Source organism: Dreissena polymorpha, chromosome 2 (assembly GCF_020536995.1).
Source record: "Dreissena polymorpha isolate Duluth1 chromosome 2, UMN_Dpol_1.0, whole genome shotgun sequence".
Taxonomy (NCBI): domain Eukaryota; kingdom Metazoa; phylum Mollusca; class Bivalvia; order Myida; family Dreissenidae; genus Dreissena; species Dreissena polymorpha.
Window position 1 is genome coordinate 101,715,352 of NC_068356.1, and position 17,661 is coordinate 101,733,012.

A 17,661-nucleotide genomic window follows, 5' to 3' on the forward strand; every position below is an offset into this window, starting at 1 on the left:
TAGACAATTTTAATGTTCATATATTTTTATTTTCTCATTTGCTTTTTTTTAAATTCGTTTAAAATTGACTTAGGGTTTGGGATTTGTAATTTTTTTAATCATAATATACCTGTGCTTTCAATAAAACGGATTTAAACTAATAAGACCTATAGCAATTATTTTATTTGTAAAGTTTCTAAAGCCCCTCGTTGGCAATGCTGTCCTTGCTAAATTCACAACTGTAATTCTATATCGTTTTTTCATGGACTTGTTCGTGTGCATTGTTATCTATAATGCTTTTGATCTGTACGATTGTGCCGTTTTATCTCTTTAAAGTATCGAATGTTTGATAAACTCGTTTTTGCCTAGTGGACTCTCCCATCCTTATATATTGGATCAATTTATTTCCAAAATTATGAATGTCTAGTATATTTATTTCTATATTTAGAATATTTCTTACAGAAATTCCTGTAAGCAAACAGCGCAGACCCTGATGAGACACCGCATCATGCGGCGTCTCATCTGGGTCTACGCTGTTTGCCAAGGCCTTTTTTCCAGACGCTAAGCATAAATGGTTTAACACAAACAGTTTAAGGGCTGGCAGACGCAATAAAGCGATGTATGAAGTATACCCGACGTTCATTCAATGTGTACAAAGGCACTTTGAAAACGAAATATTAGATTGTCTCTAACAGGAAGATAATAAAACCAAGGCTGTAATATGTTTTTTTTTCAATGAACTTTGAAAGGAAATTTAAAAGGTGGATAATAAAAAAGCACTGGGCGAAACTGACATTTTGAAATATGTTTAATACTTGCAAACATATATAATTAATTTATGAAAACGTGCAGACCTATTGACGATTATTGATAAATGCAAACGGACATGCGTAAACAGTGCAAAGAAGCGTAGACACAGAGTCTGTGTTCGACCACTCAAGATTTCAACTGTCTGTGCATCATTGGAGAGTTATAAAGTTCATTTTCATTCGCAACGATGATGGATACAGTGTAAGTCAATGTTGGATAGTATTTATTATAAAATTTAATAAAAAACGGTATGTCTAATATGTACCATTTAACGTTAATAACAGATTGCGTGTACAAACAGAGTGTTTAGGACTATTGATTAAGGGCAGTTCATAAATTTATATTTTCTTGAAATTTGCAATATGTATTCTGTAGGGTTGTTGATATCATTTTAGTTTAGGAGAATCTTTTTGTCGTTTACAATTACTATTACTTGTGTCCAATTTAGCCTCGTATTAAAGCATTCCAATTGATATACATGTACATCAGGTCAATGTGCATAATGTTATCATGAATTCTGACTCCGTATATAACATATATTATAGTTTTTTTATGAACTGATATAGCCTCAATTAATTTCAGTATTATTGCATTACTAGTATCGGCCGGTACCTGATTAACGTAGTTCTTATACCCTAAAGTAGTTCTAAAATGGCGGACACGTGCAGGAGGTTTGTTGTACCAACGTAGAGTATAATCATTAAACATATCACGTCTATACTGTCATGTTGTATAGTTTCTAAATTGTTTGGCGGTCACTATATATATTGATGGAATTTATTGAAGTGAACCAGAACAACAAATATTGTAACGTGTCAGAACGTTTTTATATCTTAATAGACCACAGCTGCTTAGGGTTGGAATGCATCAATTCAATCACGTATGGGTGACAATTTGCAATCGTATAAAATAGTAATATTTATTTTTATTATAGTGACATTTGAACGTGTAAGAGCATAAACTATTAACAAAGTACATTATCAAAATCGAAATATCGGGCATATAAGTAAACTTAACCCATTCATGCCTAGCGTCCTGAAAAAAGGACATTGCAAACAGCGTAGACCCAGATGAGACGCCGCATCTAAATCTAGAAATAAATATACCAGACACCCCTACTTTTGGAAATAAATTGATCCAATTTATAAGGATGGGAGAGTCCACTGGGCATAAATGGGTTAATATAAACAAATGTCAGATAATGATAATGAACATTAGGTAAATGATAATGGCGAAGCCGTGAAGAGTCTTTTTTGCGAAATATGGATGTTTATTCGCGTTATGAGAACGTCGTTGTGTATATTTGCTTGAATGACTCACCAACAGCTAAAAAAGACTAATTGCTTGCGACATAATACTGAAGAGGCTGATCTGAAAGAGCGTCTCCTAAATACTATATGTAAGAACGTACTATACAAGTGGATAGATGCTGATGGGACAATTCATTATCTGCATTTTGACCAAGTGTGTATTGGGACGTTTATAAGGTCCTTCCGCGCCTGATGCTGCATTATTGCGGCAGTGTGTACCAACAACTGCGGAAACCGGACGGCAGATTGCAGGGAGGCGGAAAACTACAACGGGCAAGGCATGGTCAGGGGTGATAACCCCAAAAAAGGGTTAGGGTAAGAGTTAGGGTTAGGGGTCGGGATAGGGTTAGGGTTGGGTTTAGGCTTACCCAAACCCTAACCCGACCCCTAACACTAACCCTAACCCTAACCATAACCCTCTAACCCCCCTTGCGCAATACCATACCATGCCTCGCCCGTTGTAGTTTTCCGCCTCCCTTTCTAATCGCTGTTTGCAATAATAATAATAATAATAATAATAAAATCTTTATTTAAAGAAGATAGACTTGTTAAGAAATACATCAGATGAAATTACATAATATGCAATTTATATAATACATTTCTTATTTTCAACAAGGTCTTCTAACAAGATACAATTTACAACAAATACATCATATTTCATCTTGAGCAATAAGAACAAAACATAAAGAATCATATATGCATGCACATATAATGATATATATTATAATTTAAAACAAATGACAGACATAAAACTACAATAACCATCTATGCAAGAACAGTATTTAAACATTAAACTAATGTTATTTACTAAAACAACATGAAGCATGTTCAGTTTATTTCATAAAGTGTGGAAGAAAGATAAGCTTTTAATTTTTTCTTAAATGTAATTAAATTGTTTGTTTGACGTATATATTGGGGTAACGAATTCCAAATTGTTTTGCTAGAAAATTCAAACGATTGTTTAAAATAGTTTGTTTTGGGTATTCGCACTAGCTTTAAATCCCCCTTTTCGCAAGATCGCAAGTTATAGTGATTATTTTGTGAAGGTGTCAAAAGGTCACGTATGTATGTTGGGGTTTGATTGTGAAATGCTTTAAATACAATAACTGACGTGAAATAGTGATTACGCTGTTCGAAAGTCAACCATTTTAGATCTTTAAATAGTGTTTTTGAATTAGTGTTGTACTTTTTATTTAAAATATGTGCACCACAACGCTTTTGTATTTTGACTATTCTATTAATTTCCGTTTTGGCCGCTGAACTCCAGGTAACGCATGCGTAGTCGGATATAGGTGAGATATAACCATTATAGAAGAGCTTACGCATTTCAAGGGTTAGATATGGTTTTATTTTTTGCAAAAGAAACATTCGTGATGACATTTTTGAACAAACGCTGTTAATGTGTAGTTTCCAAGATAGAGTATTGTCAATATAAAGGCCAAGAAGTTTTTGACAATTTACTGTTTTGATCACCGTATCTGAAATTTTAAGTTTTAGATCTGTTATATTTTGAGCTTTCCGTTTTGACCCTAATACCATACAAGTAGTTTTTAGTGGATTAATAATCATGTTATTAGTTTGGCACCAATCATTTACAATTGAAAGATTTGTTTGTAGCTTATTTTGAAGTGTTTGAATATTTGTTCCCACAGTGTGCAATGTTGTATCATCAGCATACATTGCAGAATCACATGTAAGATCTAGCGAAAGATCATTAACGTAAATAAGAAATAGAAGAGGTCCTAAAATAGATCCTTGGGGAACACCAGCAATGATGCTTTTACAAGTAGAGGTAGTGTTTTCTGCTTTGATAAACTGAAATCGATTGCGTAGATATGAAGAAAATAGGTCGCATGACCTATTATTAAAATGATAAAGTTTTAATTTGTGTAAAAGAACCCTATGGTCCACAAGATCAAATGCTTTTTTAAAATCCAAGAAAATTGTACCTACCAGATTTGCATTGTCAATTTGTTTAAGCCATGAATCAACTATATTAATCAATGCTGTTTGACAAGAATGATATTTGCGAAATCCCGACTGAGTTTTGTTTAATAGACCTGAACATTCTAGATATATATGCAATTGTTTAGCTATATGCTTTTCAAATATTTTAGATATAGTAGGTAAAATTGATATTGGTCTATAATTATTGGGATCTTCTACCGATCCACCCTTGTATAAAGGTATTACGTTTGCAATTTTAAGCATGTCGGGAAAGGTTTCATGTGATATACAGTTATTTATAAGAGCAGTGATTGGTTGTATAATGAATTCTTTGCAAAGTTTAATAATGCTGGGCCCTATACCATCAGCCCCAGCAGATTTGTTTGAATGAAGTTGATTAATTAAAGTACTAACTTCTGATGTAGTAATAAACTGAACAGAGAAATGCTTAGATTCTAGCTTAGCATCTAGATATGTTTTCAATGAGTGGAAATCGTGTTCAGCAAATTTAGTCTTTTTAATAAGTTTCGAGATGTCAACAAAGTGGTCATTAAGTGCATTAGCTACATTTGTTTTACCAGATATTATCTGATCATCCTTCCTTATCACATTTGGCAAAATAGAGGATTCTGTGTGTTCATTTGATGCTAATTTAATAGTTTTCCAGAGCGATTTCGCACTTGTTTTGTTTTGTACCGCATTCGAAAAATATTCTTTTTTTGCCATTTTGATTGCACTGTTACATTTATTACGCCACAACTTATATTGTGGCCAATTAGATTCACGTTTATATTTATCCCTTAAAGACCTTGCTTGTTTTACGTTTTCGTTGTACCAACCAGGTTGTTGTAATCTCTTCACTTTTTTATATTTGATAGGGGCATTCTTATTAAGGACTGAGTTTAATATTGTATAAAATACTTCAAATGTCTCATTAGCATCCTCTATTGTTTCAACCATATCAAAATTAGCATTTGCTAAGTCATTTTGAAAATTGATTACATTAAATTTGTTAAAACATCTGTACTTCATAATTTTATGATCATCTGTTTTAACAATTTTACCTTTGACGCTTAATGTAAAAACTACTGGGTAATGGTCACTTATGCCTATTTTTGGTATGATTACCTCAGAAATGTTGTCATATTTTGAATGCAAATGGTCTAATATTGATGATGAACGTTCCGTAACCCTTGTTGGAAAAGACACGTGTTGTTTTAAATTAAAATCAGTGATAAGTTTTTCCCATTTCTTATTGTTAAATATGTTTTGGCTTAAACAGTGAAAATTAAAATCCCCGGTTAAATACATATTACAATCTTCCATGTCTGCCTTATATATCTGTAATTCAAATGAGTCAATCCAAGATTGAGGGCTATTTGGTGGGCGATAAACAAAGTTAATTAGATAAGGTTTGTACTTTACAATGTTGATTTGTAGCCAAATAGATTCAATATCGTCACTTTCTAAATCATGTCTACGTACAAAAGAGATGCTATCTTTTATATAAACTATTATACCGCCTCCAGCAGAAATAGCCCTATCACGTCTTACAATGCTGTAACCGGAAATGGATATTGTATTAATCTCCGTTTTATCATTTAAAAATGTTTCACAAAAGCCTACTATATCTAAAGAACTATTTTCGTGTAAATAAACACGAATTTCATCCAATTTAGGCAATGAATGTTGGATATTCAAATGCATAATATGCAAACCTTTATATGTAAATGGAATATAATAATCATTATTTATGTTACATTTTAAAGTAGATTGTATTTGAGATTCCATAAGAACGTTACTATCCAGGGATGATATATCAGTGTCTAAATTAGTTATTGTGCTACATTTAACATTATTCAATCTTAAGCAATGTGGTTTATGTTGATTTGTATCATCATTAGCAATAATTAAACTACACTTACATTTGTGCGAGTCACATTGGTTACATACCGACGAAAGAATGTCAAATTTATTTGTGCTATATAACGATGTAGTACGTCTGTCATCAGTAACCTATTGTCTTTTGGGTAGTCTGCAGTCACGTGTAACATGATTTTGACGTCCACAGTTCGTGCAGTGTCGACTGTTTTCATGATTGACGTGTCGACGAACGTACCGGAAGTCACGATTTTCATTATGACAAACAGATGTCATTTATCAACCATGTAATCTGGGGAGGCGGAAAACTACAACGGGCGAGGCATGGTATGGTATTGCGCAAGGGGGGGGGGGGGGGGGGGGGTGAGAGGGTTAGTTTTCCGCCTCCCGATTAGAAAGACCTCTCCAATACAATACTATGGTAAATGTAGTTTTATCGCGCGACCCTCCGTTATCTGGCGTTATCACGCGTGATTTCAGTGTGTACGTACGATTGAGTCCAATGAAGGTGATATAAAGATGTCGTACGTACCGGTACCTGGCGTTAGGAAAGAAAACAAGTGTAACATGAATCGAAGTGTCAATTTTAATTACAACTGTTACAGATAGAAGTGATATAAGAATACTACATGTATATAATAGATTTATAAGGTCAGTGACTGCGATATGCATTTTCAGCGACCAGTGGAGACTTGGTAAGAATTAATTGCGAGATAACCTTTTTTCAAATGAGTAGTACACATTGTACTTATGCCCAAAACTGTTTTTTTTTTTTGGAATTAAATGAATAAAGTTTCGTCTTTTAAAGTAGTGTTAACATGAATAGCGTTTTTTAAACAAAATCGATGGGTGGATCGCACAAGCCTTACTGGTCAAGTTGCAAAGAGATTGATTTACTGACGTCAACAACTACCTGAACAACGTTTTTTAATATTATTAAAATCATCTACTAAAGTAAATCATTAAACTTTCATAGTCATGTCGACTTATTTATGCGTAAGATCTTCCGCTATATTTTACTTATGCTAATTTCCAACTAGATAGTTAAATTTGCAAAGCAAACTACAATGCGTTTATATTCTAATAACTACATGTACTTAAACGTGTTGGTGAAGTTAAAATCCTTGTTTGAATAAGTTCAGTACATTAATTAAACAAAATACAATGGCGAGCCAAGAAGGACTTGAAAGTCTACCGCATTTAAATTATAGTTATATATAAACACAGCGTACTGTCACGGTACTGCGGATATGTTGTGGTAAATCTGTATTTAATCAGTATAACCGTATAGTCCAATAAACTTATTTTTATGTCCTTCCTTGTTTCTGACTTATTGCAACAAAGTTGTTCATGGTATTTTCAAAAACAATTATATATGACGTAACTCTGAAAAAAGTTGCACTCCAACAAATAAGGCATATTTGAGATAATTCGTTCAATTTAATGGCATTAAAAGAAATAATGAAATATCCGTGTTTGTTGTGAGTAGGTGATTGGGCGGATGTATAGTATTAAATCTTACTCATCGGAACTCCAATCTGTTGGTAAATATAACCAAGAAATAACGAAACTTTTTAGGAAATTATGTGTAAATCTTCATTGGTAAATCCACAGGAATATTAAATTGTTGGCGAAAACCACCTACATAGTATAGATGGAATTCACCAGTAGCTGAAATTACCCTTCTTTTTGTCAATGACGTTCTTTCCAAGACTTATAAGAAAACCTATTGGATTATTCAACCATGTAATATGATTACAAATGAATTGTAAACGTATGGTAATGTCAACTGATCTTAAATGGACATTACACTATACCTGACCAGTGTTTAGACTTCAGTATTTATAATTTCTGTGTGTCGAAAGATGTCTTCAAAGGAATGGGGTTAGTCGAGTTGGTCAATGCACGCGTGTGCTATCATGTACCTTTTAAATATAATAATTATTATATGATTATGATAATTCTAAGTTTGCGTTCGATAGTGATGGAAACTATGTCGTTGTATCATTTAAATAAGAAAAATAATTCACAGGGTTGCCTTAAGAGAAAGCAAATGTTATTTAATGCTTATACCTTTATTTTTTCACATTTGTTGCTTTTAAGTAGTTTTATTAAGGTCCTATTTTCGATCTGATACGTGGTAATTTTGCTTTAACAAATCAACATTCCAGCTCTATGTTACATTAAACCAAATGCGCGGTGGATGTCAAAAGCTATTGTTAGGGGCTTCTGATAGACGTCATGAGTGCGAGCCGTTTCGAATCTTCACAGTGTGGTATATGCCAACACAAAAGGTTTACAACAAATAGTCATGGCGGTCACAGCATGGGAACGCTTATAGTATGATTAATTGAAACATGCTCCTTAAAATGAAAAACTGTGAAAGATGTAAAATGGAAGATTTTTCTAGACATGAATAATGATTGGTATTAATTGTAACTTTTCTATATCTGGAATTTCAAACAAACTGAATTTGGAAGGTGGTCTGGAAATGTCGGATTCGGATATGCACAAATTACAAGTGAAAATACTCTTTTTTTTAAAATAACGTTTGTACAAATATCACAAGCTCCAATGTCTGCTGGGGTTTTCAGTACCATCGAGACATTGTCTGATAGGCAAAAATCGTGAGGATTGAAGAGTAACAGAAATAAAATTGATTGAATGTAGCATTTTCCAATTTATTCTCATATATTGTAAGTGTTTAAAAGCATTAACAGTGCTTTTAACATTTAATGTTATTTATCTACACTTTTATTTTGTTTTATTTGTTTATGATCAAAGTGGCAAGACATTCCAAATAAAACGCAAATCAAAATTTTTAAAAGGTTTTCCCTAGTCAGGCTAATGTGAAATTATATTTGGAATTATTTCTCCCCTAACTTAAATGTTTCATCCATATGCTTTAAATAAAAAACAGGTTTAAATTAAAACTGTGAAATGACCAGTTGTATGTGTATTATTTAAGTTATATCAATAAGAACATTTGGCGCGCATGTCATTCTGGTTGAACCCTAAACGTCTTTCATAAACCAAGACTTTTGCAATTAATAATGGCAAGTGTTGATTTGTGTGTTCTTTCCTCAATGTTTTGGTTAAGGCAGTGCGGCACATGAATTCAATACAAGATAACAGAATGGTATCATAAATTATTAATATGTCAAGTTTTCTGCAGTTCCATACTTGCTATTTTACATAAGTCTCTCGATGTTTATATTTCGTTTGTGTTGCAGTAATAGCAATGCCCTCTGACAGCCGCTTATAAGTGATAATAAGACGCGCATTGTTATCTTGTTTACAGCTTTTGAAGATATATTGCTCACTTCACAGAATGATACAGTTGTGTGTTTTTTGCGCAATGCAGTTCGACATACATGTATAGTCTCGTGGTTTTGTGATATGGCTTTTGTAAACCGATTCCTCATGACAGGTCAAATATACTTCTAACGTATCTTTATTGAATAAAAGTAATTCGAAGTAAATACACACACTTCAGGTTTGACTTATTAAAAAAATATATGTGTTGAAGTAACGTTGTTTAAATATAGAAGTTTTTCTCTAAGGATTTCGTTGTCTTTCAGTGTTATTTGCATTAACCCTTACAATGCGGGAACCGAATTTTTAAGGCCTTTGCAAACAGTTTGGATCCAGATGAGACGCCACAGAACGTGGCGTCTCATCAGGATCCAAACTGTTTGCTATTCTGATAGTATTCTTTGAAAAAAATCGAAGAAAATGCTCATTTTAGGAATTCTGCAGACGACATTTTAGCAGACGACAAATTTCCCAGCATGCAAAGGATTAAATATCTGAAAGAGAGTGGATTGCATGTCAATAAATAATTCGAATTAATTATCACGTTTGTTGTATTTCAGGTTTGATCCATACCAGATATTTGAGGTATGTATGCCAGAAACACTTCAATCTCTCATTTACCATTTGTATCATCACCGTCGAGATTTTTATTATCTTCATCATCATCACCGTCATGATTTTCATTATCCTTCTTCTCATCATCATCGTTATCATGATTAAGAGTAACAACAACAATAGCATCAGCAGCACTAGCAACAACATAATATTAATAATTATGATGATACAAGTGATAATGATACAACTACTACTACTACTACTACTAATAATAATAATAATGATAATCATCATCATCAGCCGCAGCAGCATTATCATGATCGTCGACATCATTATCCTTACCATGCAAAGCATTTTGCGCATGTCCCCATTCGCGATAATTATTTATTATAATTAAAATTTCTAAGTTAAATCGTTTATATCAATGCTCATGGCTAAGTATACAGTTTAAAATTGATAGAAATGTACTTTGGCTTTCTTGCATATTGTCTCACATGGTTCGAGATTTTATGTGAATTTCTTGTAAATGTTGTCCAATAATTAAATTGTACTCTTGTGTTTTCCACTTGATGGTAACAGGCTCGCCCATTTCTGGGAATGAAACTAATTTAAATATTTCGAAATATATTGCACTGGGATTTCCATTGTGTATCATACCACGCTGGTCACAAAGTGCATCATATTGTACACATTGAAATATTTGTAGTGTTCAGTTATAAATGACAAAGAAAACTTATTTTCACACGCAATTCAGCTTATGACCTTGTATATTGAAACAGTACTATTTCTTTTACAATAACATGGAATGTAGTATTGTTACACATTATTTACTTTTTGATCACATCTTAATCAACACTATTAAAAATTTTAAATACGTAACATAAAGCAATCAATATTTTGCAATTTGTGTTTTCCAATTAACCATGCATTGCAATACGATTTTTGCCACATTGATACAGCCGTATCTATTATCATCCTGATAAGATAAATACCACTTTGTAACAAATCCCGCCTTTGACCCGGATTGTTTGGATCGTCGACTTTTGTTGTTGCTCTTTACCGGGCAAAAAATGTTTTTTATTGTTTATTTTTACATACTTTCTGGTCAATTATATCGCTTATTCGTATAATGTTGCATACATGTATATGACTTATTGGTGATTATTCGATTAGTGGGTACCATGAGGACTGATATACAAGTTGTCAGAATGTAGAATGTTAAATTGTGTAGAATATGAGAGTTGATATTAGAAAATGTGTATGCATTCAGAGTAAATACTACTAAGTTCTATGTATATGTGTCAGGTGGAACATAGGCCATGCCTCATCCTCGAGGTCAAGGTCGTCAGGGGTCGCAACATCACCCTGGGTTGGAGAGATTATGGTAACGTTACATTTGGTTTGTTCTGTATTTATGTTGACTTGGCGACATTTTTGAGAGTATTTCAGTCACACCAGTCAAACCTAAATAATTTTTCCCACGCTCACACAGTCTTATTCTGAACACTTTAAAGCTCTATACGAATGCTGAACACTTTAAAGCTCTATGTGAATTCTGAACACTTTAAAGCTCTATACGAATTCTGAACACTTTAAAGCTCTATGTGAATTCTGAACACTTTAAAGCTCTATACGAATTCTGAACACTTTAAAGCTCTATGTGAATTCTAAACACTTTAAAGCTCTGTGTGAATTCTGAACACTTTAAAGCTCTATGTGCATTCTGAACACTTTAAAGCTCTATGTGAATTCTGAACACTTTAAAGCTCTATGTGAATTCTGAACACTTTAAAGCTCTATGTGAATTCTGAACACTTTAAAGCTCTATGTGAATTCTGAACACTTTAAAGCTCTATGTGAATTCTGAACACTTTAAAGCTCTATGTGAATTCGCTCTTATTCTAGTAACTGAAAATTGCCTTACTTGAATTTGAACTAGGATTGATGGAGAATGGCAAAATAAATAATGTTGTACGAACAGTCATGCCCTTGGGTGGTATTCCAGAAACATCTGAAGTCATTTCTTAAATAATTTCACTTAAGTTCAAAATTACAATGTTTTGTATTTCTTTACTAAATAAGGAATCACATCTTTCTTTTGGTATTCCTAAAATAACATTGACATAATGATGCTATTTTTATGTAATTCTTGATGCCAAACTATTGCTATAGGAAATGAAACACGTATGAAAATTTCCCAATTTAAGGATAAGAATAAAAGTTAGATTGAGATGCTTCTGGAATACGACCCCAGATCAGAACCAAAACACATCGGATGGACTCTTCATCGCTCAACAAATTTAGCTACCGGTAGTCGGGTCGAGGGCTGGTATGCATAAAGCTCTTAGGGAAATCTTAACTTAAGTTAATAAAGAAATTACAAAATCCCACTGTTCTTATTATTTATTTTGATAACACTAAATACGCAATGTCCATGAAATACTGTGAAACCATTTATTTTCGTCGGCACAAAATTTCGCCCTTTTTATAAAAATGACTATTTCGTCCGCTCTTAAATTCGTCCATTTCTGGTTTTGAAAAAAAAACACAAAAACGTCCGATTTGTTTGTAATACATGTAATACGCGGTTGCAAAAAATCATTCTGGGGAAAGAGAGGTGACACTTGATAGTCACGTGCAGGAGGTGGGCCTTGTTTGGCACATGCCAATTAACAAGTCTGTTATTTTAGGTGATAGTAACTGTCCCTTATTATTTTATGTCATTGACACGTTCTTTGTTATGATTAGCGGATAAGTGGGACTGAATAATCGTTAACGAGTGTTTTAAACAACGAAGCATGGAAGAATGGACCATGCAGTTAAAACCAAACAACCAAACACAAATCAAAATGTTCTTTATTAATTTGTAACAAAGCGCAGAATATATTTCAGTCAGGTGTTGATCACACATCGTCATATTTTAATTGCGTTTAATAGTATTGTCTTTAATCCGGATTCGCCGCGTGTAGGCTGTATAATCTGCAACAACCCTGAAAAACACAATACACTCAATGGGTAATAAAGTTGTTAAAAATTAGCGCTAATCAACACTATTATACCTAAACGAAGTCGACGCATTCGATACAGCCTTATTGCATTCGCGTTTTACAGGAAATGTCAGTTGTCAGTACACTGTATAATGAACACCCCTTTGTGTCAAAACCGGATTTAACTTGAGTGTGAATAGTCGACTGTTTCATGTTCTTTGTATCAATACCATCTGTGTATCTGTATTATAAGTATACCAGTCAACAAACACGGTGGGCGCTTCCGCATATGGGTATTCGGACGTTTAAAAAAATGACCTACGGTTTAGCAATCACGCCGTCGAACGCATTAAGCAATATAACTCGTTTTCGTTTTTTTCACTATTTCTGTATTTGCAAAAAATACTAGTGGCTTATAACTTACCTTGCAATCTTTTTTTCTCGCATTTTGCGAGTGTGCGAGTGTTAATTTCGAGCCCTGTGTATATGCGTGGATTAAGCTGGATTTAAATGCCTCATGCCTACGGTAATTCAGTCTTATTTGTTTCAAATATGGGACATGATTGTTCGTTAGGATCTTGAATTCGTCCATCGGTCGAAGGACGAAAAAGGCGAAAATTAATGTCGGACGAATAATAATGGTTTCACAGTATATACATTTCTTTAATAACAATATGGATATGTCCCTTTTCGCAGTTGACACTCCGGACCCTTACGTAAAGCTGTTCATAAGGACGGCTCCTGAAGGCAGGCGACAGACCAAATCTCGCGAGAACGACATAAATCCCGTCTGGGATGAGAATTTCACGTTTTTACTCAACGACACAGAAACAAACGAATTGGGTAATTGCATCAACGTTTTCATTTTGAAAATTTATAACGCAAATAATAACATTCGAAAATTAAGTAGACAGTACTTTTGTATATGATAGATATTTACACTCATTATACATCAATATATTAAATTGCTGAAATTAATTTACATACACTTATTATTTAAGATCGTTTGTCATTACAACATTTAATATTTTTAGTGATTTTAAAATAAAACGTCTAAAATCCGAATAGCTTATGTTTAACATTGCCAACCGAGATCGGTACCATAGAGTGAGGCATCAACAGTATCATTCAAATGTATTCAAAAACTGCATCAACCCATGAATAGGACTCAAAAGTGGCTTAATGAAATTCCGACTTTTTTGTAGTAAATGAAAAGTCCAAAATGATGACTGTTTTCATTCATTTTTTCCATGACCTTAATCGGAATCGATGTATTTGTCTCGCTTCCCTTTGCAGAAATCTGGTTAATGGAGGACAATTCGCCGCTCATGTACGACGAGATTGTGGGGTCAGCGAAGTTTGACCTTGGTAACCTGACACGTGACAGGTGGCACAAGAAGACATTCGTGTTTAACGAGGTAACGTGATTAAAATGCCTTTTAAATATGTCAACTTTCTAAACAGGCTGTTTAAAGCAGTCGAACTGTCCCTCTATTTGTCTGTCCGAGTCTCTGGATGTTCGCCCAACAATTACCGGTAATGTCTCAGTTATAGATGTGCCATATATTGATGGATTTTGAAATAACTTGGCACGAATTTTAACTATCATAAGACAACGAGCCACGTGTAACACCAGTCTTCCTTCGTCAAAGGTGCCCTATGAATACATGTCTTGATTTTCGAATAATTGCTGTCTATCGGTCGATTAACATGTGTTTTAAAAATATTTTTGAAAATGATAATTGAATTTACTGTTTCTAATTATATTTCCCTCTGGATTGGGGCTTCTTTTTGTGTGGTTTATCAGGTTGATAAACAACGACCGTTTTTTAAATGTATTTTTGTATACAAATATGAGCTTTTTAACGTGAACATATACGAAGATCCACGTTAAGCATTATAAAAAACAACAGAAAACACCAGAAACCACCAGACAATTATTAAATGGAAAAATTGTGTTAACCACAAGTTATCATTTATTTAGGTCAAGTGAAATAATTGTCTTTGCAATACAGGAAAATACATTCAACACAAACATTAAAATTGTTTTAAGATCCATACACTCAAAATCAACGAATATTTTGTAAAATAAAGTTCACCCATACAAAAGTCAGTGTTCCTTACAGCAATAGCCAAAATTTCAACGCTTTTGAGTGTTTATGAATCATTAAAGCTGTGGTCATCGCATTTGAATATTTCTATGAAAAGCATTTGTGATTATAACCGGTTTAAAGACCAAGACGTTTAAATGTATAAAAGCATGTATCAAATTTGATATATTGTTTTGAATCAATGAAACCTTACTATACGTCCGCAACTGTAATTTGACGATTTTCTTTTGTGCGTTTTTGGTGTAATTGTACACTTCATAATGAATTAAGTTAACATAATACCATTCGTTATATAAACAAGAGCTATATCTACAAATGTAGTTTGTAGGCATATTTCAATAGGCACTCTAGAGAGACCATTGTCACATAAGTATCAGTTAATCACATGTTCACTTTGTCACCCGTCATGCAACATTTCTAAATATCTATATCATATACGAATTAGCTTGTGCAAAATAATTAAGAGAAGTCCAAAACAATACATGTTTTAGTCAAATATGGATGATAATTTAAATGTTATATTTAATACAATCGTACTTTAAATTTGATCTTTCCTATTATCTTTCTTTACATGTAACCTGTCCTTCTATTGTACTTAAGAGGTTTTGTAAGGATCGTACTTTAAGTATGAACTTCATACGGAAATACTTTAAATGTAAAATGTCATGTGATCGCACTTTGAATGTGACTTTTTCTAAGATTGTTCTTAAAATGAGACATTCTCTTTGATTTACTTTTAATTTGTTCTTCTCTACGGGTGTACTTAAGATTGGACGTTAAATGCGATCGTAATTTTGATGTAACCGTCGATGCGTGCGTACATGATATGTGACATTCCATACGATCGTTCTTTATATTTATAAGCAATATATAGATGTGATATTTCGAAAGCGTAGGATTGCATAATTTCTTTGACTATATTTTAATGAATTCGTTTCGTTTTCTTCATGATTTGTAATTTTCTTTAGCATTTTCATTGGTCGATACTTGTAACTATATGCTGTAAAGATGTATAGTGTCTAACTATTCTCAGTAGAGATACTATCTTGTAAATTTTTCGGTAGGTTATCCCTTTAAGTACACCAATAAACACACATACACGCATACTACTACTAATGTACGGATATAAATTCACGTTAAGCCTTAAAGTGATATTATGGGCATCTAACAGTTTATATGTGTCTATCGCAACCGTTGTTTATTTTTGGTGTTTTCACTGCATATACACTTATATTTGTTAATGCAGCTTCAACGTACTATAACAATATCCCGGAAAGAGAAAATAATGCATTTGAATATCAACCGTACTTTCGTTTTGATAACTGACGATGTGAATCTAAAGTACGTTTAATTACAGATTCGTTCATACGACACTATTTTGTTTTACGGATCATTTCGGCTTAGAGGACTCACCAGTCATGTAAAATAACGAATATAATATATATTTTTTATAAACAACTGGAAGCAAGATGAGTTGCAGATATTGGTCAGTAACCATATTTTGACTAAATCTTTTGACCTGTTAATTCTTTTCAGCTCAATTCAACAGTGAAAAATGCCCATAATATCACCTTAAATCCAGGCATCAGGTGTAACAAGGGGCAACAGTAAACATGTGCAAATTGAGTAGGTGTAGGCGAACTTGAACTTTTTTTCGATCTTTAAGGGTAAAAATAACTCATATAGACGAACTGACAATGTAAATGGGTATCATTATCTAGTGTCATGCAGCATACGAAAAATAAATAGGTTAGTTCAGCAATGCAAATTTCATGGTGTAACATGCTTTCAATAAACCACACCACAATTTGAAATTTGCGTCAACATCTTTAACAAAACCTCAGACTGACATATCGAAAGACAATATTTTGTGACAGTCGGTATTAAACCACTATTTACAGAAGTTTAATATATATCTTTTCCCGTTTACGTTCATGTTTTACATTTATATATGCTATCGATGTAGCAAACACACACACTTATCTGAACATAGTGTGAAACAGAACTGTATCAGTTCTGAACATTTAAGAGTGTATTTCGAGAAACAAAAAATACGTTTTCAGATCTATCTAAAGTTGGTTTAATACATTTAATGCATCACAAAATATAACGATACTTTGATAACAAACACTAGCTTCGATTTTTATATTCCAGGTGTCCGAGGTCGACATAGAGATGAAGATTTCGCTAGAGTAAGTAGCCAACTAGTTAGAACTAAGACGCTGCATAGAAATAGGTTGTTAAAAATGATATCGCTTTTTATTTTATATAGATATAAGAACCCTACTTTACTTATGATATGCACTATAAATTTTTATACATGTCATTGTATTACACTGGATATATAGCGTTCAATCAAGGTGAGTACCGTGAAGATCAGTAAAAATAAAAAACCTTGAAATGATCTAATAAAAAAATAATAAAGGAGGGATATAAAAAAATTACGAAGAGCAAACACGCATCAACGTTTTTGCAGTTTGGGTATTTTGCCAATAAAGCATCTTCTTTAAAAACAATAAAAAACGCGTGGAACAAAACTAGTTTATAAACATGCATACATTATGCATACATGCATACAAGCGTCTCTTTTTCTTTCAGTCAGAAGCCTACGTTACGCTACAGTCTGTGCCTATGTGAGCAGGAGAAGTCGTTTTTAACTCGTCGAAAGGTCAAGGTCATGGAGGCTATGAAACAGTTATTGGGAGAAAAAGGGCCAAAAAATGTGGACGAGGTAAAGCTAATATTGTTTAACACCAAGCTGAAAAG

The 17,661-nt window shown here is 33.2% G+C and overlaps 1 protein-coding gene across 1 annotated transcript in view; it reads left to right on the forward strand.

Annotated features, from left to right (window-relative positions):
• LOC127868288 (cytosolic phospholipase A2-like) overlaps positions 1-17,661 on the forward strand; it is a 53,897-nt gene that overhangs the window by 21,259 nt on the left and 14,977 nt on the right. The window contains exons 2-7 of the mRNA XM_052409920.1: positions 9,803-9,827; positions 11,103-11,181; positions 13,481-13,627; positions 14,081-14,202; positions 17,050-17,087; positions 17,494-17,626. Of these exons, the coding sequence (XP_052265880.1) occupies positions 9,803-9,827; positions 11,103-11,181; positions 13,481-13,627; positions 14,081-14,202; positions 17,050-17,087; positions 17,494-17,626 (544 nt within the window). The remainder of the gene's footprint in view (positions 1-9,802; positions 9,828-11,102; positions 11,182-13,480; positions 13,628-14,080; positions 14,203-17,049; positions 17,088-17,493; positions 17,627-17,661) is intronic.